We start from the raw sequence: 26,869 nt of genomic DNA on the forward strand, positions 1-26,869 counted from the left end.
AGTAGGCCTGGGGTCCTGAATAGCAGGGCCCCAGGTCAACTAAGTCAGAAAACCAGCAAAACACCAGGCAAAAAGTTGGGGGCAACCATAGTCAGGGATCTACCTTCCTACAGCTAGCAGCTTATTTTTGCTGCTTCACCAAGCCTAAGAATGTTCATATTTGAAAATAGCACATGACCAACCTCATACCTCAGCAAAAAACTCAGTGACTTCGAAAATGAATCCCCCCTTCACAGCCTGCTGCTTGCAAATACGATTGAGAACTCGAAAAAACTTGACAATTAAGAGCAGGAGCGACCTGCTTTGTCCGGAGTTTGTGTGCCATTGCTAGGGATTTTGCTACATTTGCGCATGGCTGGCTTAGGGAAGTGAACAGCTGCTGACTGTAGCGTGATGAGGCACCGCATGAAGTTATAGATGTTGTAACCATATTTAAGAAACTTCTTTGTATGATAGACTGGAAAGAGCCTCAGACTTGCTGCATTGAAGAGGGGTGTCTGCACGCAGTTGGTCTCAGGTTGAGGGTCATATTGCATTGATATTAACATTGCATAACACTTAAACAAATAAACGGACTGCTATCTATCATTGGAGATTACTCCGCATCGATGCATGTATATTCCTCAAATAAATGTTTTTCTGTGGAAATTTGCCAAAGAAGAGCTGGCTTGCTTGTGATAATCAAGAGAGAATGTTAGGTGATATTGATTATCCCTCACGGGTTACTTCCTTTGAAGTCTGGTTGGCTGTATTTATGAACTAGTGTGTTAAATAGTTGTTTCGGACTGTTTGGCAGAAGGAAGGAGCCCGCAGAAATAAATCGGGATAAATGGAAGATATTAGTTTAGTGCTGTGCATCACGTTATTAGACGTGGTTTTGTCTGTGTAATGTAAGAGGCAGATTAGTGAGAAGACAAAAACGTTGCCATTAAATGGCCTAGTCGTAAGGCATAATATGAAAATATACACGGCCACACAGTGGCTCGATACGGGGAAGGTAAAGTATATCTAGATAAATTCGCCTAGTTGTAGTAAAACAGGGTATTTCACCACGCCAACTATAAATCCTCCTTGTCCATTTGTCACTAATTGGTCTGAGCAAAAACTGCTCTCTTAACATGCCTTCAAGTTGTGCAGCTTAATACTTACTACTCTATTAATTGCTTCAGAAATTTAGAAGAACTGAAGTTGTCTCCTGTACAAACAACATGGTGATGGAAAAACGCTTGTATTGATCTTTGACACTGGTGATTGAGGCCATAACATTGAAATAAAAACAAAGCCTCACCAATATCAGTTGGCATTTCGGGCTCTTCCTAAAGTTTTAGGAATCACTCTGCGGAGTCCATGAAAGCTGCTGTTTTCAGTCCGTTTAATTCCTTCGGAACTTAATTCTGATATTACATTAACATAATTTTTGGGTGCCATAACCACTACAGAGTTATTTTATTGTTATTGCTAACCTACACGAGAGTAAATAGTTTTTTTTGGCTTTGTTCTTGTAGAACACTTGGATCTCTTAGGAGCATGCCCTGAAGACGAAACAATAAGCCCTAGTGATGAGTGCTCGGATGGAACAGTCGACGACTCCTTTGTACAGACATGCCCAATTCAGTCACCGTTACAAGTTTTTGCCGGAATAGGAGGCCTGGCCCTTATAGCCGAACGGCTTCCAATGCTTTATCCAGAGGTTATTCAACAAGTAAGTCTAGCTATCTGTGGGGTAGGACTTGTCCCCATGGCATTTATGTATGTTAATGCAGAGCTTAAAGAAACCACCCTTCAGTGAAATGGAATAATGCATTTTGTCTTAGTGATTTTAATACTATTGTTGCTGTATTATTGTTCCACTACTGCTGCTGTACTAATGTTTAATATACCACTTATTTTACTCAGAGAATATCATCTAATCATGTCACCTACATTGTACTCCTTAATACAAGCCACAGCGAAAATCCGCTTTAATCAAAAGTGTCACTTCCTAGCAAAGTATTTTATTATTCTGCACTTTTTCTTGAAATCACAAAAGTGCTAGAGTCTGCAGCTTTTTACATGATCCTTTTTTCTGGGAACATATTCATCAAATGGTTTCAGAGTATACTTCTTTGTATATCTGTGCACTTGTATTTTTTCATTTTCGTAACAAATATCGTTTGCCCTACTTTAGTTTAAAATGGGTAAACCATCTAAATTATTGGTATTCTTCAAATTTACCAAGATTGAAAAATATTGATAATGTGGATACAGAGCAAAGAGATGTCTTTGTCCGGTGTTTCGTTTTTATTGAAGAACCTCCAACTCTAGAAATAGTGTAATATCTTGTTCAGCAAAATCCGGGTATTTATCTGCACATCAAAATTTGAAGTAAACAGTATTTGCATAAAAGAAAATTCAGGAATTAACGTTGCACTGGCCACAATTTTAGCTGCAATATTTATATATGCTTTTTATAATACATTTTTTGGAATGCATAGCAATCAATCCCATGTTCCCATTCCTTATTTTTTATATTGTTTGATTTACTATTGTTCAATAGTTATGGGGACATTTAGCACTATTGTAAACTATCTATCTGTCCAATAGAGCAGTTTAATTTTCTGCACTGCAACAGTCAGTTTTTATCACATTCAGTAGCACTTGCCACCAGTGTTCCACAGAATAAATGTTAACTGGTTGAACTGGCAGTACTTGATATTCCATGGTCCCCAGACTGGTGCCCAAGAACATACAGACATTGCTGAACTCGGTAGTGTGCATGATTACTAGAGACACTGTAGTTTGTCGTGGTGTTTGTAAAGTGGTTGATATGGTCGTTTGCACCGTTCAAAAAGTTCCCTATGGTGCGCTGTTGCTCATCGGTCTTACCCATTAGTTTGGGATGCCCGGATTAATGTACAGTCTGATAATGACATAAAATAAGAGTGGCTAAACTTTATATACAAAGCATTTGCAGCCTCTGCTGTAAAATCGGAACATGATATATAAACGGCTCATTGGTGTTTGATTTAGGGTTCAGAATTGAAGATATACTTGATATTCCTAAAGGGTCTACCTTTCTGTCAGATGCTCAGAAGGTTACTGATATTAAAGAAATAAGATAATTGAACGTCTGCAATTAATTACATGGTACCCTTGTTTTTCAGCTATTTAAATTCGCAATTCCCTCTTATTATAATGCATCTTATTTTGTGTGTGAAGTCCAATGTGATAGGGAATTGATGGCCGGCTACTCTTAAGAAACATCTCAGTTTGAACAAATACGTTTCCTGACATTCCATATATTATAGCGGAAGCTGCTAGACTGATGAACATTCTTTGGAACCAAATTGGACCATTATACCGCAATGAATTAGAAGCCCGCAGAACATTGCCTTAGCAGTCCTATTAATGCAAGTTTTTTTAGTGCAAATAAAAGGTTACATGTTTGATGGAGACTTGGGGAGTTTAGCCTAATCTCAAGTTCCCAGTAGTCCCAAGGCTTGTAAGATACCGATGTCCATCTATTAAATTGGGATGGAATATCTGATTGTGTATTGCCTCTTGCTTCTAAAAGGAAAATATTATCTGAACAGAACTAGAAAAGGATTTAATCCACCTGTCTTATTTACATTTGTTGATGGGGCTGTTTTTAGATCTCGTGTGGCGTACTGTGCTCATGCGCAGTCGAGCTCGCGAGATTTTATGTTTTTAGGAGAACTTCACTAGCGAGGGTTAAGCCCCGCCCCTCTTCTCCATTGTCTGGCCTCCTAAACGGTGGCCAGCCTTTGGAGAAGAGGTCCCAGTGACGTTCTTCTTTCTCCTTTAGCCCCGTCCTTTTCAGATTGGGTTCCTTGACTTACTGCTGAAGTAAAAGGTTTCTTATCTTCTTTATGGGTCCAGATGGCCCCATAAAGAAGATAAGGAACTTTTTACCCCAGCAGGAAGTCGGGCGCCCAGTCTGAAAAGGACGGGGCTAAAAGATTAAAGGCAGCGCTTTCCCTCTCTCTGCCGTCCTCTTCCCTCTCCCCCCTCCCGTCTTCTCGCCTGCCCCCCTTCCCTCGCCACAGTGATTATGAGCCGGAGGCTTCGGCTGTTCGCTCTGAGGCTATGAAGGCTTCTCAAGCCTTCTCCAGCCTTCTCCCAATATTATGCTTTCTGTGAAATGCTGCCTAGTGCCTAGAGGCTATCCTCCTCCTAGGGCATACATTTTCAGTGAGCGATTTACTTTAGTATCTACTTGTTATTCATTTGTATTTGAGGTGATAACCACTGTATTGTTTACCCATGACCTCGCGAGAGTAGCTTACTGCATATCTTGCCATGTTCATTTTGACGTAATGCTTTGCTATTGGTGCCACTTGGACCAGGCCTCTGTGGAATTGCTGCCGGTCACTGCCGTTATCTATTGCTCTCATGTTTGTCCTTTGTATGTCGCTGCTGCTCCGGAAATACAACTGTTATTAATGTGAATGATTATATTGAAAGTCCTGTGGCCAGTTACAGTGTACATGCATGTCACAACGTCTTATCCCTGCTATGTCTCACTGGTCGGGCTACTGCTCCTCCAGGGCAACCACAGAGGTGCGTGCTGTCACCTCGTGCTTTTATACTAAAACCCTGCCGTTTCACTTGAAAGTCACCGAGGGCACGTGCTACTCAACCATGCATCATGAGCACGTGCTACTCAACCATGCACACCCCAGTGCAAGCCCTGCTGCATGCCATGGAAGCGCGTGCTTCTCCCTATGCATGTCATACTGCCAGCTCAACTGTTTTCCTTGCACGTTGCTGCCCTGTACCTGGCAGTAAAAGCCCTAACTGTTTGGTCTCAGCAGCCCCCCCTGTACATCGTTACTGCTATTGCTGTCATAAAGTGCGAAGGCCTTGTGTTCAGCACTGACTGTGGCACACCTACCTGCAGGACTTGTCTTCACTGAGTAAGTGCTTCACAAGACCAGGAAGCCCCTTACCCGCCCCAACCCCCCGTATAACTTCAGGGCCTGTTTATTCTCCACCCCCCACCCGGGGAACCAGTGGTATATTACATGCCCTTACACTTTGACTGCACCAGTCTATCTGAAAGAAACAGGTTAGTATTAGATTCCTTACCTTAGAATATCCCCAGGCGTCAGTCTGGATCCGGAAACTTTTGCGTAGCAGTACCCCTGCGCGTCGGTAGGCGTCGTCTGCAGGCGCCCCCTGCGGCTCCGCGTCGTCGGCGTCGTGCGCCGTGATGACGTCGCTGGAGTATATAGACGCCGCCTCCGCGCGCTGACGTCAGTTCTTCTTTTTTCCGCGCCAGTTAGCGCAGATCCGAAGAGCAGTACTCCGGTCTTTTGACCTAAGTTTTTGATAACTCTAACTCTTTCAGGTGCCGGTAGGATGCCCGGTTTTAAAAGTTGTGACGGGTGCGACCGCCTGATGTCGGTCACCGACCACCATCGACTCTGCCTCCGGTGTCTGGGCGCGGACCACGACGTGGAGTCCTGCGTCGACTGCCGGGCCTTGACGAGTAAGGCTAGGCGGGAGCGGTCCCGCAAGCTACTCGAGCTCCGGGTGTCGGCCCCGCGTCGAGAGCGGTCCCGGTCCGGACGGAGGTCGAGGGAGCGGTCGAGAGAACGGTCGCGGAGCCGCCACGAGCGCTCCGGAAGTCGTCACCATTCCTCCGGTTCCTCAGGTAAGCGACACAAGAAGTCGGGGCGTCACCATCGTACCCCCGACTCCCCCCGACGCCCGCGTGATGCGGCCGGGGGTTCAGGTGGCCGCGGCCCCGCGTGGGTCGCCGACGCCGTCTGCCCCATACCCGTCGGTCCCTGGGGAAGGCGCGTCACGCGAGGAGATTGAGGAGTTCCTCATGGCCATGAGGGCGCTGTCTCCTCCGGCGGTGCCTACGGCGCCTGCGGGCCCGTCGGTCCCGTCTGGGGGCCCGAGCGGTTCGGGTGCACCTGCCCCGACGCCGCCGGCGGTTCCGGCCCCGGCGCCGCTGGGCCCTTCAGGGTCGTCGCCGGCTGGTCAACCGGCCTCTCCGGCGCCGATTCCATCGGGGCAACCCGTGGTGCCGCCTCCGCGCGGTGCCGTGACTCCGACGCCGGTTCCGGCCGACGTCGGGGCTCCGGCGCCGCGCGGCGCCACCCCCATTCCCTCTCCGAATCCGGACGCGGAGTCGGTACGGCATCGTCCGACGCCGAGTCCGGCGCCGTTGGGGCCCATGGGCTCCGAGGAGCCGGTCTATATCGTTGAGTCAAACTATGGCGATGAGGACGATTATGGAGAGGGTTGGGAGGGGTCTGAGGACCCTCTGTCACGAGAATGCCAGTACGATGTGGACTGGGCAGGTGACTTGGGTGATGCCAGTGGTCTGGACGAATCGCCTAACCCTGGGTTTATCTCGCCTCCCACTGTGGCGTCGGAGGCTGGGGCTGCCTATTCTGTGGTACTGATGAGGGCTGCCAAGGCCTTGCGCCTTGAGCTCCCCGTCGCTAAGGTGAAGCCTAACATCCTCACCGAGGTATTCAAACCGCAGTCATGCCCACAGGAGCCTCTGCTGCCGTTTAATGACGCCTTGACGGATGTCCTTTTGGGCACGTGGTCCAGGCCCGCTTCCGGTTCACCTGTTGATCGGAACATTGCCAGGCGCCACCGTCCGTGTTCAGACGACCCTGCCTTCCTGTCCACCCATCCCTCCCCTGAGAGTCTGGTGATCCAGGCCTCCACTTCCCAGTCCGCATTCCCGTCGGCCCCGCCCGATCGGGAATCTAAGCGGTACGACCAGTTTGGCAAGAAGGTCTTCTCGTCCCTGAGTGCGGGACTGCGGTCTTGCAATACCGCTTGCCTCTTGGGCCGCTACACCCACTCTGTGGGATACGGTCGCGCAGTGTCTGCCGCAATGCCCGCAGGAGGTACGGGACAAGCTCGGCCAGGCTTTGGTTGAAGGCCGTGACGCGGCGAGGTATTCCATACGGTGTGGTCTTGACACGACCGACTCGCTGGGCAGAGCGATGTCCACGACGGTGGCGATTCGTCGCCATGCTTGGCTGAGATCCGCCAACTTCTCGCCGGATGTCCAGAATGCCCTGATGGGCATGCCGTTCGATGGCAGTCGCCTGTTCGGCGACAAAGCGGACAACGCGCTTGAGCGCTTCAAGGACTCCAGGGTCACGGCCAAGTCCTTGGGTCTCTCGACCCAGCGCCAGCAAACGGGTTTGTTTCGCTCCTTTCGTGGCCAAGGAAGGGGCGGTCCCACACGTGCTGCCAGCCACGCACCGCAGAACGCTCCTCAACGCAGTGGCGGCCGTGGATTCCGCCGTGGTGGCAGTCGGGGACAGCGGCGAGGTCAGGCCACACCTCCCCCCGCAGCAGCCTCCAAGTCCTCCTAGTCCGAGCTTTCAGGCCCATGTGACGCCAGTGGGTGGCAGGGTTCGCCATCACCACTCCCGCTGGCGCACTATCACATCGGACAGGTGGGTGCTGCAGCTCGTCCGAAGGGGCTACTCCCTCCCCTTCGAGACCACTCCTCCAGCCATGCCACCGCAGAACCACCGTGTGTCGGGGGACCACTTGACACTTCTGCAGGAGGAAGTTACGGCCCTCTTGGCCAAGGGGGCCATCGAGCGCGTTCCTGGGCCAGAAGTAGGGTGTGGTTGCTATTCCCACTACTTTCTGGTACCCAAGAAGGACAAGGGGGGCCTGCGTCCTATCTTGGATCTACGGAACGTCAACGGCTTCCTCCGGAAGGAGAAGTTCAAGATGTTGACTTTGGCTCAGGTCTTGGCTGCTCTAGACCCACTAGACTGGATGGTAGCGTTGGACTTGCAGGATGCGTATTTTCACATCCCCGTCCTGCCGGCCCACCGGCGTTACCTGCGGTTCACGGTAGGCCACGAGCACTTTCAGTTTATCGTGCTTCCATTCGGCCTTACCAGCGCCCCACGGGTGTTCACGAAAGTGATGGCGGTGGTCGCAGCTCATCTGCGCCGGTTAGGGGTTTCAGTCTTCCCCTACCTCGACGACTGGTTGTTGAAGGCGGGCTCGCCCCAGACAGTCGTCCACCACCTTCAGATGACGGCAGACCTCCTGCACGAGCTGGGGTTTTCCATCAATGTGCCGAAATCACACCTGTGTCCCTCCCAAAAGCTCCTTTTCATCGGAGCGGTTCTCGACTCCGCGCAGTTTCGGGTTTATCCTCCGGAACGGCGGGTCCGGGATATTCAGGCTCTGATTCCCATCTTTCAGCCGTTGTCCCCGGTCTCGGTCAGGTTGACGCTGCGGCTTCTGGGGCTGATGGCCTCCTGCATCCTTCTGGTGCATCACGCCAGGTGGCGGATGCGGGCTCTGCAGTGGGACCTGAAGTTTCAGTGGGCCCAGCATCAAGGCAACCTATCCGACCATGTCCTGATCTCGGAGGGCACTGCGAGACAGTTGCAGTGGTGGCTCACGGACTGCGATTGGGTCTGCGGCAGATCCCTCTCCCTTCCCCAACCGGAGCACGTAGTTGTGACGGACGCGTCCCTCCAGGGCTGGGGAGGCCACTTGGGAGAGGCGGAGATCAGAGGCATCTGGTCTCCGGCGGAGTCCCGGCTCCATATCAACATGTTGGAGCTGCGGGCGATTCGCCTAGCACTGAAGGCATTCCTCCCCTTTGTCAACGGGAGTGTTGTGCAGGTGTTCACGGACAACACCACCGCCATGTGGTACTGCAACAAACAGGGCGGGGTGGGGTCGTGGACCCTCTGCCAGGAGGCTCTGCACCTCTGGCAATGGCTGGAACGTCAGGGCGTGACTCTGACGGTTCAACACCTGGCAGGTTCTCTGAACGCCAGGGCGGACGAACTCAGCCGTCGGTGCTCGGTGGATCACGAATGGCGTCTGAACTCGGACGTGGCGAAAGGCCTCTTTCTGCAATGGGGAGAGCCTTGGTTAGATCTATTCGCCACAGAAGAGAACGCGCAATGTCATCAGTTCTGCGCGTTGGAGTTTCCAAGACGGCACTCGCTCGGCGACGCCTTTCGGCGCGAGTGGAGTTGCGGTCTGTTGTACGCCTTTCCGCCTATACCACTTCTGCCCAGAGTGCTGAAGAAGATCAGGCGCGACCGGGCCCAAGTTATCCTTGTGGCTCCGGACTGGGCTCGAAGGTACTGGTATCCCGAGCTACTCAGCATGTCAGTTGGTCCCTCGATCCGCCTGCCCCTTCGGGAGGACCTTCTGTCGCAGCAGCAGGGGACGGTCCTCCACCCGAACCTGTCCAGTCTCCACCTCCATGCTTGGAGATTGAGCGGCGGCAGTTGAGGCCATTTGACTTGCCTCCTGAGGTCTGTGATGTGATTCTGGCAGCCAGGCGTCCCTCCACAAAGTCGGTATACGCCTGCCGGTGGAACAGATTTGTGGCATGGTGCACAGCAAAGGCTGTGGATCCTCTCTCTGCTCCCCTTTCTGAGGTTCTCCTCTTCCTTCTTTCTCTTGCCCAGCAGGGCTCTGCTCTGGGCACTATCAAGGGCTACCTTTCTGCCCTTTCCGCCTTCTTAAGGCTACCTGATCAGCCATCTTTATTCAAGTCCCCTATTGTACTGAGATTCTTGAAAGGCATCACGCACATGTATCCACCTGTTCCGTTCGTGATGCCTCAGTGGGACTTGAACCTGGTTCTGACTTTCTTGATGTGCGCTCCCTTTGAGCCGCTTCATTCCTGTCCTCTACGTCTTCTCACTTTAAAGACGGCTTTCCTGGTTGCCATCACCTCTGCCAGGAGAGTGAGTGAGCTCCAGGCTCTTTCTGTTAAACCTCCTTTCTTGTCCGTTCATCCTGACAAGGTGGTTCTTAGAACTAGACCTTCTTTCCTGCCCAAAGTAGTTTCTGCTTTTCACATCGGGCAGTCCATCACCTTACCCTCCTTCTTCCCGCCTCCGCATCCTTCAAAAGATGAAGAGCGGCTCCATCGTCTGGACCCAAAACGTGCGCTTTCATTTTATATGGATCGCACACGCCAGTTCCGGGTGGATGACCAACTGTTTGTTGGCTACGTGGGTGAGAAGAAGGGAAGGGCGGTACAGAAACGAACCATCTCTCGGTGGGTCGTCCTGTGCATCAAAGCCTGCTACTCTTTGGCTCGGAAGGAGCCTCCTGTTGGGCTGAGGGCCCATTCCACTCGGGCCACGGCGGCTACTACTGCCCTGGGCCGGGGAGTCCCTTTGCGGGACATTTGCCAGGCGGCTACGTGGGCCTCGCTGCACACCTTTGCGAGGCATTACTGCCTGGACAGTCAAGTCCGGAGGGACGGCTTCTTTGGCCGTTCGGTCCTCCAGGATTTTCTGGTGTAGGATTGTATTGGTTCGCAGACCCACCACCGGGGTTGGTATTGCTGGGGTATCTATTCTAAGGTAAGGAATCTAATACTAACCTGTTTCTTTCAGATGAACAAGTTACTTACCTTCGGTAACGATATATCTGTAAGAAACAGTAGTTAGTATTAGATTCCTTACCGCCCCACCCATCCTCCCCGTTCTGCGAACTGATACCTAGGGTTAAGGACATCCCTTTCAGGGCCCTAGTTTCACATGGCACCAGTGTTGGTTCTCACATGGCTCTGCGTGTTCTGGCGCGGAAAAGCTGTGTGCAAAGAACTGACGTCAGCGCGCGGAGGCGGCGTCTATATACTCCAGCGACGTCATCACGGCGCACGACGCTGACGACGCAGAGCCGCAGGGGACGCCTGCAGACGACGCCTACCGACGCGCAGGGGTACTGCTACACAAAAGTTTCCGGATCCAGACTGACGCCTGGGGATATTCTAAGGTAAGGAATCTAATACTAACTACTGTTTCTTACAGATATATCGTTACCGAAGGTAAGTAACTTGTTCGACAGAACCTTCCCTTCTAATGGGTTGTGCTGTGCACCCTCGTTAGAGGCTCTGGTACCCCGTGCAGGCACCGCTGAGCCTACGGTACTCCTTGGCCCATGCTCCTGCCTGCCCCAACCACCCGAAAATTAAAGGGGTCAGCTTTCTTTTAATAACTTTTCCATGTTCCCGTACCACATGCATGACGCTCACAGCACCAACAAACACTCTATTTCCCACCATTATTCATGTTTAAGTGTCCTTCAGACCTGTAATAACGCTTACACCTTGACATTGGTTGACCTCGCTTTTCCGCATTTATATTTCAACTTTAAAGTACTTGCTATCTTTTACCATCCTAATCTATGGTTTGTACTCCTATTGGGGGCTGCAGAGCATAAACGAATATAAATCCTATATCCAAACATCTACACAACACTATCCATGCTAGATCGTATATCCTAATGTCCACAGAATATTAGCAAAGTCGTCAGCACTACCAGATGGTGCATATTTTTATAGAATTTACGTAGCTCAGTCCCTGCTCCCAGGCAGCAGCAGCACAATTATGTTTACAGAGTCTGCAAAAATGGAATGCATGAACCACTGAGGTGGCTGAAGTCATATAGTGAAGCATGAGAAATAGTTTGCAATTATGCACAAAATAAAACCCAGGTGTGTGTGTGCCTGTGGCTCTGTGTGTGTGTCTGTGTGGCTCTGTGTGTGTGTGGCTCTGTGTGTGTGTGGCTCTGTGTGTGTCTAGCTCTGTGTGTGTGTGTGTGTGTGTGTCTGGCTCTGTGTGTGTGTCTGTGTGCGTGGGGGGGAGCTCTGTGTGTGTGTGGGGCTCTGTGTGGTTGTGTGTTTGTGTGTGGCATTTGCGAGAGATTACGCTATTGGCATTGTAAATGACAATCCCATTTATTTATCTGTTTTCAAAACCAACACATAAATGAAAATGTTGTCATTTTCAATGCCATTAGCTCTAACTTTTGCAAAGGCGAGACCGTTGCATTGCAAATGCTTGTTTTCTTATGCAGCGTTTCAATAAGGAAGTTGCAATGACTTTTCAAAAGAAATAAACAGTGCTAGAAGCTGAGGCCTAATCAGTGTGACCACATTTAATTTCATTAACATGGCATGTGCATGGAATTAATTACAATGGTTAGGTGTGAGCAAAGGTTTTGACTCACGAGAAGCGAAACTTCAAGCTGGTCATGATTAAGGCTCCCAGTTTTCTATTTTTACAAATTTTTTAACTAATATTTATTTTTGTACAGATACATGCAGACAGAAAACAATCTATTTTCCAATCTGTATTTATGTTTAACTATAGAAGTATATTGAAAACTGTATTTCTTTTGAATGATTTTCACTACTGTCAGTCATGTATGTTAGGTCAATAGCTATGTGGATTGACAGGTAGGGAAGTTTAAAAAAGAAAATCGTAACGAAGCTTACACAACTGCAGCTGTTTAAGCTGTTCTACATGGCAAATGATTTCATATAATTGTACTGTACTGTAAATGGCTCAAACCATGCTCTACTCTCCATATATGGTTTATGTCATGACATTTTTATAAGCACTTTAAAAAGAAAGCATTTAAAGAAAACCTAGCTACACCTCAGAATTCAATCTTTTCTGGCCAATAAATGTTCCTTCTGCCCAACAGCCATGCCCTGTCAACCAGTTGATGCTTGCCAGCACTAAAACCAGAACATCCCCTTATGGAGGCCATGCTGTTTGTACAGTAGCAGCCAAACTGAGGAAAACTCAGCTTTGAGTTTGGTTTTGCTGGGAGAAACAAACCTACTATTTCAGACACTAGATGAAAACCCAGATTTTTACTAATTATTTTCCAGCCTTTATTTCCCAGTCACTGGTTTTATAGTTGTCTTCCAAAACCAAGAAGCATCCTTGTATGAAAACTCAACAAATAAACCATAACATATAAAAGGAATTACATTTATGCAGCAAGGCACAATTACATTGAATAAGCATTGTGTCTGTTATGAGAGTTGTGTGTGTAGTATGTGTGGCTGGTAAATCACATGCTCTGCATACTCCTATTATCTGGTGTTGGGTTCAGACATTAGCAATTTTTCTTTCTTTGAACGAGCAGTTCAAGTCATGAGGTATAGTGACTCCTCTCTTAGTTGACAGTGTGCATGGGCACCAGCTCTATTGTTGGATTGTTTTTTTCCGGCTGGTCTAGTTCAGTACTGAGGCAAGCTCACACTCCAAAACTGAGGGGGAACAAGACCCTAAAGCTCAACAGTTGAGAAAGACTTAGACCACAAGTATGGTCAGCACCACACGGAACCTACTGCCATGCCGCAACCACGTGGACATGCAGAGCACCCCCTGAAGTTGAGTATCAAACCAGAGATTCAACAACAAACTGTCGGACAACCACTGCCTTCAGGCCATGGTTGGCAACAACAAACCAAAACCATTTTGAATGCCACAGTTGCAGGGCTCTAGACATGGCTGACACTGGGGCCTGGGGAGTTAGCACCAGCATCATGGTCAGATGTCACGCCTGGCTCTGTCTCTGGCTTCAAGCCAGAAGTACAGCGGCATCTGTTGAACCTGTAATTTGACCGCAAACACCTCTTAAGGCCGCAGGTAGGCCTGAGGTTTGAAAAGCTTAAGAAAGACACAAGCATAGCTATGGGTATGAGTGCCCTTCAGCCATCCACTACTAGGAGGCCCTTTCGGAGGTCACAGTAGAGGGTAGGCAGTAAGAGTACTTCTGCTTCCTACTAGGAGCAGCAACAACAATACTACAAGCAGTCAACACATGGGTATTCTAGATTGTGCAACAGTGGCAACACCACCAGGGGTATGGGCGAAGTAGGCTTCCCTACAGGATCATTTCTCCATGCAATGACTCTCTTCTACTCCTCTCCGCTTGGACTACCCCAGTGAGCCTGCAGGAGTTTCTTCCCTAATGGGAAGCAATCCCCTCCAACCCATGGGTTCTTTCCATCATAGAGCACAACTAATGGCTGGAGGTCATTACAACCTCGACAAACATTGTACCCCACATATACACCCTCACCACAGAAAACCAGTGCCGCGTACAGGAAAATGTCCAGATGCACATTCTCAAAGGGTAAATAGAACCAGTGCCACTTCAGCATTGTTATACGGTTTCCACTAGAAAAGTTAAGACTGCTTCTTAGGACGACAGATCTTCGGAATGTATGGACTGAGTTCATCTATACCATCAGAGACTTTTGGCCCAACTCCTAGCTAGATCACGGTGTCTCATCCGAACATCTAACCTTCCTGGTGTGGCAGGTGATTTTGGCAACCTCAAACATGACACTGATCCCAAAGGCAATCGTGGAAACAGATCTTAGCCCTTTTTGTTGTTTACTTATGCTAGCCTTTGGTAAACACAAGAAAGATATGAAAGGATGTTTTGAATACATTAATTGAAACAATCGTAATCTTGCATAGAATAAATGGACTGCTATTAATAGACAGATAGAACAAAGCAATATAACCAGCATTATGAACATGGTGAAAAGAATAAACCGTCCAACCGTGGCAGTCTGATTTCTATATATCCCTACCCTTACTCTGAGAGCATCACAAGTGTACCCTCTGCCCCGATCTCTTAGGTTAGCCCGAGCCCCCATAACTGGACTAGAGAATCAGCCTGGACTTGGATTGGCAATCCCTCTCTACAGGATGGAAGGTCAGCGCCAGCAGAACTGCATGTCGAACACAGCATTCTTTCCAGGACCATCTTGGCAGAACTGCATGTCGAACACAGCATTCATTCCAGGACCATTTTGGCTAGAGTGCCGCTCAGACTCGTAAAAGGACAGTGCACTGTTTATATAATAAACCCACTGTGTTAGAGGTACAGCTCTGATGTGTCTAGATATAAGAAGCTGTCTCCGAACAGGCAACACAAGCACTAGGATATCTTGTTCTGTGTTCCTAGCCTTGAAAGAAGTGTACAGATTATGAAGCAGAAAAGGCTTTCTAAAACCAAGCAGCATGTTTGGCATCTTCTCAGAATAATATTGTCCAAGTAAAACATGTTAAATGAATATAACTAAAACAGTGCCTGCTAAAATGTGTAAAATATAAAATTAGAGAACCACGAGGGCATCACTACAGCATCATAGTGAGGGGGTGTACTCTCTGTATTTACTAATCCCCCAAAAAGGACAAGTCCTAAGGTCCATATTTGACCTAAGGCCCCTCAACAAGTATATCCTGCCAGACAATTTCCACATGGTTACTCTCCAGGATGTCATCCTTCGGCTGAAACAAGCCGACCTATGACTGCACTCGATCTGAAGAACACCTTCTTTTGCATCCCTAAGCATCCCACTCGTCGCAGCAACCTACGTTTCGTGGTAAATGGTCAAAATTATCATTTTAAAGTGTTGCTATTCAAGCTCACCACTGCTCCCAGAGTAATTACAAAATACCTCACTATGGTAGCCGCCCATCTCAAAACGAGAAGCATTCATATATTCCCTTAAGACAATTGGCTAATCAAGAATGCAAGCAAACAAAAGTGTCTCACTCGCACCAAGCCACTATATCACTCCTCCACATTTTGGGCTTTACTGTAAATGCCAGTCAAGTCCCACCTGCAGCCCCTTCAGATCCTATCGTTTCTGAGGGCCACACTGAATATAGTCACTGGCAAGGCTTGCCAGCCAGTCAATACAGCAGAAACTGCCTCTTTTTCAGCCAAATTGTCAATTAACAGCCAGAACAGTTACGAACCTTCTCAGAATTATGCCCTCTTCCATAGGCCTAGTTCCCCATACCAGACTTTACATGAGTTCACACCAACAATGCCTAGTATCAAAATAGTCACACACAGAAGGTTATTGGGGCGATCTTGATTTGAGACCGGGCAGCACCCATCACTCTCTGCAGTGGTGGAAAGGCAACAATCTAATGCAGGGCCAGCCATTCATGAACCCTGTCCCGCAGGAAACCATCACCACTCTAAGGAAGGGTAGCGAATCTTCAACAGCAGATTGTTCAGAGCAAATGGTCACCACAGCAAAGGAGCCTCCACATCAGTTACCTCAATCTCCTGGCCATCCAGTTAGCTCTCAATTCTTTTTTCCTGTAGGTTCAGCACAAGGTAATCCTGATAAAGACCGATAACATGAATACAGTGTATTATTTTTAAAAGTAAAGTGGCACACACTCACCACTGCTATCAGCCCTAGCACACACATTTGGCATGGAGCACTTCAACATACGAAACAAATCCTGGTAGATAATTTTCTGCTAATGGACAACAATTTCGCAAACGTGCTCAGCAGGATGCAACAACAAGTCCAAGAGTGGGAACTCCATCCACAAATCGTGCTCCCCTACTTCCACAGTTGGGGGATCCCAGAGATAGACCTCTTTGACACCCCCCAAACTGCAGAATCCAAAATCTTTGCCCCAGGTAGTCCCACTCACAGTTCATGTACAAATATCTATGGATGTGTTGCTCTGGGATTTTTGCCTGTGCTTTTTCATCCTCTCCCCCTCTTTCCGTATGTATTCCAAAAGCTTTGTCGAACCCCGCTCACTTTCATCCTGGTGGCTCCCACCTGGGCCAGACAAAACTGCTTCTCGACCCTCTTGTAGATTTCATTGGTCCCTTAAGAGAAGCTCCCACAGGCCAGACGTTCTCACTCAATTCTAAGGCACAGTCAGGCACCATAACCCCAGGCAGGTGTTGTGTAGCAATCTGTTTCCTGAGGCCCTAGAATTCCGCTATCTCATTCTCCCTCAAATGTGCATATATATGCTCAAGAAAGCATGCAAGTCCATTCACTACATGAGCCAGCTACACTGCCAAGTGGAAAAGATTTGTCCTATACTTCATACTGAAGAATGAGGACAAGCTTAAAACTACCGTTCTGGATATTGTCTACTACTTTCTACATTTACAGAAATCCGATCTAGCTTACAGTTCCATACGCCTTCACTTAGCTGCTATTGCGACCTTCCTGGAGAGCAGGGACCACCCATAAACATTTGAATTCCCGGTCATCAAAGCTTTCATGAAAAGACAGATTATCCCACCCAAGCTACCCCTGCTCCTATCTCCAACCATAACGTTGTCCTTACCAGACTCATGGGCCCTCCCTTTGTTCCTCTATATTCATGCTCTTAACAATTCCTGTCCTGGAAAGTTTCTTACCTTGATGCTATTGCTTCCATAAGGCGTATCTAAAAGAAACACTTTAGTTATAGATTCCTTACTTTAGAATTACTCTCAAGCGTCCAACTGTATCCAGAAAGGTTTTTTGTCAGCAGTACCTCTGCGCGTCTGGAGGTGGCGTCTGTGGGCTCCGTGTCCATCGCTGGCGTCGTGGTTGCCGGGATGACGTCGCGGCAGCTACTTAGACGACGCTCTTGCACGCTGACGTCAGTTTTCTTTTTCCGCGCCAGCCAGCGCAGATCCGGGAAGAGCGGTACCTTAGTCAATTTTTGACTACATTTTCCTCGACTTTTGTCGACTTCTGGTTTCAAGTCTCAGACTCCAAAACGGTGCACGAGGGATGCCCGGTTTCAAGGCCTGCGGTTCCTGTAACCGACTGTTGTCGGTGACAGATCCGCACCGCGTGTCCCTCTTTTGCCTGGAGCGCGACCACCACCCCAAGTCGTGCTCTGACTGCCAGTCGATGGCGCCGAAGGCCTGGATCCGGATCGGCGCAGGTTGACCTGAAATCGCCTCCACCGGCACTGCTTCTCACTGCACCACTACCACGTTCGGGCCCAGCCGGTGTCGACCCTGGCCTCCATCCCGACTTGGACACTGGGCCGGACCGGGTCCAGCGCCGGGTGGGGTGTTAATGACCTTTTTCACTCCTGGGACCGCTTTTCAACGACAGTGGCACCCAGAGGATGGTGAGGAGGACTGGGAGGGGTCAGGTGACTCTTTGACTGACCAGTTAGACACTGAGCAGAACTGGAGAGAGGATAGGGGGATGCCAGTGGTTTGGACACCTCCCCTGACCATGGCATGTTGTCTCCTCCTACCGTGGCTACCGAGGAGGGAGTGTCATACGCAGCCGTGTTGCGTAGGGCAGCCAGGGCTCTTAACCTCGAGCTTCCTCTGGTGGCAGTCAGAACTAACCTCCTGACAGAGATGCTTCAACCGGCTGCGAGCTCTTCGGAGCCCTTGCTGCCGTTTAATCAGGCTCCCACAGACTTCCTTTTGGGCACCTGTTCCAGGCCCAACACGGGAGCTCCCGTGGACAGGATGATTGCCCGACGCCACCGCTCGGCTACAGGCGACCCCACTTTCCTCTCCCAACATCCCACCCCGGAAAGCTTGGTAGTTCAATCTTTTGCTTCCAAGAGCGCCTTCCCTACTGTTCCACCGGAAAGGGAATCCAAGAAGTTGTTCTCTTCTGCCAGCTTAGGACTGCTGTCCATAAACACCGCATGAATTTTGGGCCGTTATTCGCACACAGTGTGGGATACGTTGGTGCAAGTACTGCCTCAGTGTCCGGAAGAGGCCCGGCAGTGCTCTCTCAGGCTGCTGCCGCCGGAAGAGATGCAGCAAAGTTTACAATACATTGTGAGCTGGATACCGCTGACTCTCTGGGCAGGACCATTTCAACGTCGGTAGCACTTCGTCGCTACGCCTGGATGAGGTCCACTGGCTCTTCAGGGGAGGTCCAGAACACCTTGATGGACATGCCCTTTGATGGCCGTCGCCTATTTGGCGACAAAGCAGACAACGCCCTAGAGCGCCTCAAGGTCACACGGGCTACGGCCAAGTCCTTGGGCCTCTCCACCCGTCCGGAGCAGTCTGCTTTTCGTCCCTTTCGTGGCTACGGAAGGGGTGCCCTGCTACGTCCCACCCAGACCCACAGGCCGCAGCAAGTTACCCAACCTCTGGGATGTGGAAACAACCGGCGTGGTTCCGGGGGTCAATGGGTGGGCCAGTCCACCAACCTCCCTTCTGCAGCATCCTCCAAACCCTCCTCGTCTGACCTTTCAGGCCCATCAAACACCAGTGGGCCGCAGGATTCGCCAGCACCTCTCTCACTGGCTCACCAACACGTCGGACAGGTGGGTTTTGCAAATAGTTCGGAGGGGCTACTCCCTCTCCTTCAAGACTACCCCTCCAACCATGCCACCGCGATATCACCGCTTGTCGGAGGATCATCTGGCCTTTCTCCAGCAGGAAGTTACAGTTCTCTTGGCCAAGGGAGCCATCAAGCTTGTTGCTGTCCCAGAAGTAGGTCGTGGTTGTTACTCCCACTCCTTCCTGGTCCCCAAGAAGGACAAGGGCCTGCATCCTATCTTGGACCTCAGGGACGTCAATTGCTTTCTCCGGAAGGAGAAGTTAAAGATGTTGACGCTTGCTCAGGTCTTGTCTGCTCTCGACCTGCAAGACTGGATGGTAGCGTTGGACTTACAGGACGCTTATTTTCACATCCCCGTCCTGCCGGCATTACCTACGGTTCACAGTAGGCCACAAGCATTTTCAGTTTGCCCTGCTCTCCTTTGGCCTTACCAGTGCTCCTCGGGTGTTCACGAAAGTGATGGCGGTGGTCGCAGCTCATCTGCGCAGATCAGGGGTTTCAGTCTTCCCCTATCTCGACGACTGGCTGTTGATGGCAGTCTCCCCCAGGCAGTCGTCTCCCACCTACAGACTACGGCCGACCTAATGCATTCGCTGGGGTTCTCCATCAACATGCCCAAGTCGCACCTGATTCCCTCTCAGAAGCTCCTCTCCATTGGAGCGGTTCTGGACACAACAAAGTTTCGGGTCTATCCTTCCGAACAGCGAGGGCTATGATTCAGAATATTTCAGCTTCTATCCCGGGTTTCGGTGGGAATGACCCTGAGGCTGCTGGGACTCATGGCTACCTGCATCTTGCTGGTCGATCATGCCAGGTTGCATATGCGGGCTCTGCAGTGGGACCTGAAGTTCCAGTGGGCGCAGCATCAGGGGAATCTGTCCGATTGCGTCCAGACCTCAGAGGGCACTGCTCAACAACTGCAGTGGTGGCTCATGAATCGGGATTGGGTCGATGGCAGATCCTTCTCCCTTCCCCAGCCAGAACACACTGTGGTGACAGATGCATCCCTTCTGGGATGGGGAGGCCACATGGGAGAGGAGGAGTTCAGAGGCCTCTGTTCTCCGGCGGAGTCCAGGCTTCACATCAGCCTTGTGGAGCTCTGGCGATTCGTCTTGCACTGAAGGCATTCCTTCTCTCTGTCTGGGGAAGAGTGGTGCAGGTGTTCACGGACACCACCACCACCACCATGTGGTGCTGCAACAAACAGGGCGGGGTGGAGTCGTGGACCCTATGTCAGGAGGTTCTCCGCCTCTGGGTATGGCTGGAACATCAGGGCATATCCTTGGTGGTTCAACACCTCGCAGGTTCTCTGAACGCTAGGGCGGACAAACTCAGCTGCATGATGGATCAGGAATGGCGTCTTCACTCGGAGGTTCAAGTTCTCTTTCGACAGTGGGGAGAGCCTTGGTTAGATCTATTCGCCACCGAAGAGAACGCGCAATGTCAGCAATACTGCGCATTGGAATTTCCAAGGCGACACTCACTCGGCGACGCTTTTCGTTGCGAGTGGAGTTGCGGTCTGTTGTACGCCTTTCCGCCTATACCTCTTCTGCCGAGAGTGCTGAAGACCAGGCGCGACCGGGCCCAAGTCATTCTTGTTGCTCTGGACTGGGCTCGAAGAGTTTGGTATCCCTATCTACTCATATTGAGCATCGACCCCCGATCCATCTGCCTCTTTGGGAGAATCTTCTGTTGCAGCGACAGGGGATGGTCCTCCACCCGAACCTGTCCAGCCTCCACCTCCATGCTTGGAGATTTAGCGGCGACAGTTGACACCTATCGATCTTCCTTCCGAAGTCTGTGATGTCATTCTGGCAGCCAGGCGTCCCTCCACCAAAACAGTGTATTCCTGTAGGTGGAACAGATTTGTGGCATGTTGCACAGCTAAGACTGTGGATCCTCTTTCTGCCCCGCTTTGAGGTTCTTCTGTTCCTTCTCTCGTTGGCCCAGCAGGGCTCTGCTCTGGGCACTATCAAAGGTTATCTTTCGGCCATCTCTGCCTTTCTATGGCTTCCAGATCAGCCTTCTCTTTTTAAGTCCCCGGTTGTTAACCGTTTCCTTAAAGGCATTATGCATACCTTTCCACCTGTGCCTTTCATTATGCCTCAGTGGGACTTGAATCTTGTCTTGACTTTTCTGATGTGCGCTCCCCTTCATAACTGTCCCTTACGTCTTCTTACTCTCAAGGCGGCTTTCATGGTAGCTATCACCTCTGCCAGGAGAGTGAGTGAGCTCCAGACTCTTTCTTTCAAACCTCCTTTCCTTTCTGTTCATCCGGACAAGGTGGTTCTCAGGACCCGTCCTCCTTTCTTGCCAAAGGTTGTCACTCCCTTCCACATCAGGCAGACCATCACTTTGCCCACCTTCTTTCTGCCTCCGTATCCATCAAGGGAAGAGGAGAGGCTCCACCGTCTGGACCCAAAACGTGCGCTTGCATTCTATCTGCAGCGTACACAGCAGTTCCGGGTGGATGATCAACTCTTTGTTGGCTACGTGGGCGCAAAAAAAGGTCGGGCGGTGCACAAATGGACCATCTCCCGGTGGGCCGTTCTGTGCATCAAAGCATGTTACTCCTTGGCCAAGAAGGAGCCTCCTAGGGGCTGTGTGCCCATTCGACCAGGGCAACCACAGCCACTACTGCCTTGGGACGCTGTGTCCCCCTGCAGGATATTTGTCAGGCAGCTACGTGGGCCTCGCACACGTTTACCAAGCACTACTGCCTTGACAGTCAGGTCCGGAGAGATGGCTTCTTTGGCCGTTCTGTGCTCCGTAACTTTCTGGTGTAATCCTGTTTGCAGACTCACCACCGGGGTTGGTATTGCTGGGGTATCTATTCTAAGGTAATGAATCTATCACTAAAGTGTCTCTTTCAGATGCACAAGTTACTTATTTGTGTGTAACGATATATCTGTAAGAGACATTAGTTAGTGATAGATTCCCTACCGCCCGCCCATCCTCCCCTTTCTGCGAACTGGTTACTAGGGTTAAGGTCATCCCCCTTTTAGGGCCCTAGTTTTATGTACGAATTGTCTCTTGCATGGCTCTGCGTTTCAGCGGGGAATAGTTGTGTACAGAACTGACGTCAGCGCGCATGGGTGGCGCCTAAGTACTCTCCATGATGACATCTCGGCACCTACGACGCCAGTGACGGACGCGGCGCCGCAGGACGCCACCTACTGGCGCGCAGAGGTACTGCTAAGCAGGAAAACTTTTCCGGATCCAACCTGACACCTGGGGATATTCTAAGGTAAGGAATCTATCACTAACTAATGTCCCTTACAGATATATCGTTACACAAGTAAGTAACGTGTGCTTTGGGTCCGGTGGTGGTGTTGAAGGTGAAGTGTACGCAGTGGTAGTCTGTCCAGAGGGTCTGTGTGGTGTAGCTGAAGTGGATGTTTGTCCCTCCTGCAAAGATGAGATCGAGGATGTGTCCAGCTCTATGGGTGGGGGTGGTGACGAGCTGTTTCAGTCAAACGTTGTCAAGGTTGTCAAGGAGGGCGGTGGAGTCGGGGTCGCTGCGGTTTTCGAGGTGAAAGTTCAGGTCTCCGGTGAAGATGTAGTCCGTTGAGGTGATGGCGTGGGGTGCGATGAGGTCGATAAATGGTGGTTGCGGAAAGGGCACGTGGTCCGGAGGGTCTGTAGGCGAGGGTGCCATGAAGTGTGGTCCTGGGGCTGGTCTGGATCTGGAAGTGGAAGTGTTCTGTGTTGGAGAAAGGGTTTGTTGTGTGCTGGTAAGCATAACTGGCACATTCAGTGGCTTATGTGTTAGAACCATAACTCAGTTTTCGTTCTCTGTTTTTAGGACTGAGCTAAACGTAACTGGAAATAGTCGTATTACCCAGTGCATGGTTGTCAATAGTTAGCTTAAAGAGATGTGTGCCACTCAGGCTTTTTCATACAATAGAACTCTATTGTTTTCTGAAATAGTGTTCTCTAGCAATGTTCTTCATTAACATTGATAAGCACTGTACAGTCTCACCCATGTGCAAAATCTTGGAACACAATTAAAATTGAAAATAGATACTTTACTAATTGGGCAAAAAAACTACCTTGCTCGTACACTAAGTGCCACTGAGTGGCGTGCTGGGATAGAGCTGGAGAAATTCCCTGGGCATCCTGAAAGGGAAAAAACTGTTTTTATATTAAGCGGCATGGCTATTTGATATTACTCGTTTTGGTTTTTTTCTTCTTGTAAACCGAGGGATATAAGAAAATATTTTTCAAAAGTCGCCTTTTGTGATTTAGAACCTATTCTGAATCTGTAACAGTTTTAAAAAAATATATTTCGTAAAGTACACTTGACAGCATTTAGCTTAATTTTAAGTTTGTTTTCCCTGTTTAAAACAATTTCGAAATTTCTTGCATGGGTCTGACTTTCCATTTCTTATGAATTTAATGACCACCTACCCTCGATAGAGATCTGGTGTAGGTAAGTACATTTTTCATCATGCCACCTAACACCTATTGCTAACAATTGGCAGCTCGGTATAACCTTTAATAGCCAATGATTTGTGTGAACATTTTGTTCAGGCCTTGCATAAGCAATTAATTTTCAGAACACGTTTTTCCTCTCTCTTTAAGGTGAGTGCGCCTGTTATTACCTCCACCACGCAAGAGAAACCAAAAGACACCGATCAATTTGAATGGGTGACTATTGAACAATCCGGGGAGCTGGTATACGAAGCTCCAGAAACAATTGCTGCTGAGCCACCACCTATTAAATCAACTGTACAGACAATGTCCCCCATACCTGCTCATTCTCTAGCTGCTTTTGGATTATTTTTACGTCTTCCAGGCTATGCAGAGGTTTTGCTGAAAGAGAGGAAGCATGCTCAGTGCCTTCTGAGGTTGGTTTTGGGAGTGACAGATGACGGTGAAGGAAGTAAGTATTTATTAATTGAAGTGCTGCCTTGTCTGTCTGTTTCAATATGCGAAACGTATATAGGTATTATGGACATTGCTTCATTAGTATTACTACGCAGTGAACAATAACGGTGGTGTAGTTATGCCTTGGTTCCTGCGTTTGCCGCCCCGAAAACTTGTGCCGCTCGGGGCGGACCGCTCTCCCCTTGCTACGCCACTGAACAATAATCTCCATGTCTTCAGTGTTACCTAGAAATACATAGACCTGAATTACCACTGGTGTGGCATTAAAACACTCAAAATATTTGATGCAGTTGCCGGCAACCCTGTATGTTTGTTTAGAACGCTGTGTAGAATGTCATATAAGGGTAGAGTTGATTGGCTGAGCAAGGTCTCACACCTGCATTGGTTGTGTCTCAGTGAATGTGCCCCTGTCTATAGGAATGTTATTCAATAATGTTCTTCATGCCTCTTTCAACATTCTTGATAGATAAGATATCTCATACGTAGAGCGTGTGTGAACCTGTGCTTTACTCTGAGTGGATGATTTTTTGACGTGTGATCTTTTAATGTGTAAGTGTGTGTGTTGTGACAGGAGGATGCAGGATGCATCTGAAGTGGTGGATCTAGATTTTCTGTTTATTGAATGCTGTCCAGCTTACACAGAGTATTTTGTCTGGGAGCCAATGCAGAGTCTCTAGAGGGGAGGTAATATTGATCCTGAAGTTTAAGGTGTAATAGCATTGTGACCACTGAGTTTTGCGTCCGTTGTTATTGAGTCACATGGGTTTCTATGTGTCAACACTATTCAAATATTTTAAACTTGAAGACACTCAAAACCCTTACACAGAGTGCTTAATGTAATGGATGACTACTCGTTTTATTCCCCATCTTAGCAATGTTTCTGGACTTGTGTCCACTTCAAGCTTTTTTTTCTAACAGAAAAGCAACAGTATGCAACCATACAACCTCTACAAGCAAGTTCATATTCACACTGTCAGCTTTTCTATAAATATTGAAAACTATGCCCAAGGGTTTTTATTTTATTTTGTTGAATTTCCGCCCGTGCCTTAAAGCCTCAGTTGTTTTTACTCAGCACATTTCTCTAATACTCAACATAAAGGGTTAATTACAAATGTAAATTTAATGTTTACCTCTCTCAGTGAGATCTAATGCAAGACTGTATGCCTAACACTGAAAACGTGATGGCATTAAGCACTAAACAAGGGGTCTGATGGGATCTGAATCCTTAATCATTTTACTCTTTCTGTAACTACTGCTAGTTGCGTATAACACCATAAACCTTAAGTTTCTTACTTTTATCAGCAGTTATACCAAAAGCACTATTGCGCTTGTGCCCCTTTCCTTTGCCTGTTTGTCACTTGTCTGGCTTTAGACATGTGGTCCTGGTCCATTTGTAGCAGTGGCTCTTACTGACTCATGATTGTTCTTTTAAGTGCTTTTTCTCTAGAGGGCATATCCTTATCTGACTCCTTGTAGCTTACAGGTTTGTGAAGTAAATTATTTTAGATTAGGTACCTATGTGAGTAAGACTTGCCTTGTCATGCCCAACCCTGGCCATGCATTGTTGGCCCACAAAGCAGTTTTAGGAGGAGGAATGAGGACCGAATTGATGCCTTCTCAAGTACTAAGGAAACTCAGCTCCTTTTAGCCGATCACTTAAAAGATAATGGGTTCTTCACTGTTTTGAATTTTACCACCAAATTCTCTGGCAGTTCTTCGAGCTAAAATGTTTTTTACTGCAGCATAACTCTCATGTCTAGGTAAAAACGAAAACCCTGAATCTGCTTTCAGTGAAGATTGTGTGCTTTGACCTGGTTTCAAAAACCTTTCCCTAAGGGATGAAGCTATTTTTTGTGATATTATCTGAAGACCCTAGTTGAAATATTTTTCTGTTTGGTATGTGCAAGTTCTTCTAAATAAATTGGAACAACAATAAAGAAAATAACTTATTAAATGCAACGAGCATTGAGTGGTTTACAGAGTTCCGATGATGCTGTGAAGAAGTAGATATCATCATTCAATCAGTTCTTATATAGTGCAGCGTATTACCCATTAGGGTTTCCAGGCACTGTGCTGCGGGTGTCAGTTGAAGAACCAGGTCTTGAATCCCTTCCTGAAATCTGTCAGCGAGGGTAAAATACGGAAGTAGAGAGGAAGGGAGGTCCAGGACTTGATTGCAAGGTGGGAGGAGGAGCATCCTCCTGTGCGGCTGCAGCAGATGCACAGTACCTGTGTGAGGGCGAGCGGAGCGGAGGTTCTTGAGCAGTAGGTGGAAATTCAGGCAGTGGTTCATTTAGGCTGGCTCTTCGTCGTTAAGGGCTTAGTAGGTGTGGGTTAGTGGTTTCAATTGGCATCTTTCCCGGATGGGGAGCCAGTGGAGGGAGGTGTTTCATGTGCTGAGTGATTTGGGTTCTCTTTGGCATGTTGAGGATGAGACTGGCTGCTGCGCTCTGGATCATCTGGAGTCTTCTGAGTTCGGGGTGGTTCCTGCATATGGTGCGTTGCAGTAGTCCAGCCTGCTGGTGATGACGACCTGCTTCACTGTTTTTCTGGTGCTGATGTGGAGCCACTTGAAGATTGTGTGTAGCATGCGCAGAGTGGGGAAACTGGCTGAGGAGACAGCGTTTACCTGGTGTATCTGAAAGAAACAGGTTAGTATTAGATTCCTTACCTTAGAATATCCCCAGGCGTCAGTCTGGATCCGGAAACTTTTGCATAGCAGTACCCCTGCGCGTCGCTGGCGTTGTCTACGGCTCCGCGTCTGTCGGCGACGGGATGACGTCGTTACTTAGACGACGCCCTCGCACTGACGTCAGTTCTTATACACAGCTTTTCTGCGCCAGAAACGCAGAGCCATGATAAAAACCAAGACTGGTGCCTTAAAACTAGGGCCCTGAAAGGGGATGACCTTAACTCTAGATATCCGTTCGCAGAACGGGGAGGATGGGTGGGGCGGTAAGGAATCTAATACTAACTACTGTTTCTTACAGATATATCGTTACCGAAGGTAAGTAACTTGTGCATCTGAAAGAAACAGGTTAGTATTAGATTCCTTACCTTAGAATAGATAACCCAGCA

At 48.9% G+C, this 26,869-nt stretch overlaps 1 protein-coding gene across 4 annotated transcripts in view; it reads left to right on the forward strand.

Moving 5' to 3' along the window:
* BIRC6 (baculoviral IAP repeat containing 6) overlaps window positions 1–26,869 on the forward strand; it is a 2,208,279-nt gene that overhangs the window by 1,773,238 nt on the left and 408,172 nt on the right. For all 4 annotated transcript variants that reach the window (XM_078648748.1, XM_078648749.1, XM_078648751.1 and 1 more), the window contains 2 exons: window positions 1,506–1,702; window positions 23,486–23,786. In XM_078648748.1, coding sequence (XP_078504874.1) covers window positions 1,506–1,702; window positions 23,486–23,786 — 498 coding nt within the window. The remainder of the gene's footprint in view (window positions 1–1,505; window positions 1,703–23,485; window positions 23,787–26,869) is intronic.

Source organism: Lissotriton helveticus, chromosome 6, assembly GCF_964261635.1.
Source record: "Lissotriton helveticus chromosome 6, aLisHel1.1, whole genome shotgun sequence".
NCBI lineage: Eukaryota > Metazoa > Chordata > Amphibia > Caudata > Salamandridae > Lissotriton > Lissotriton helveticus.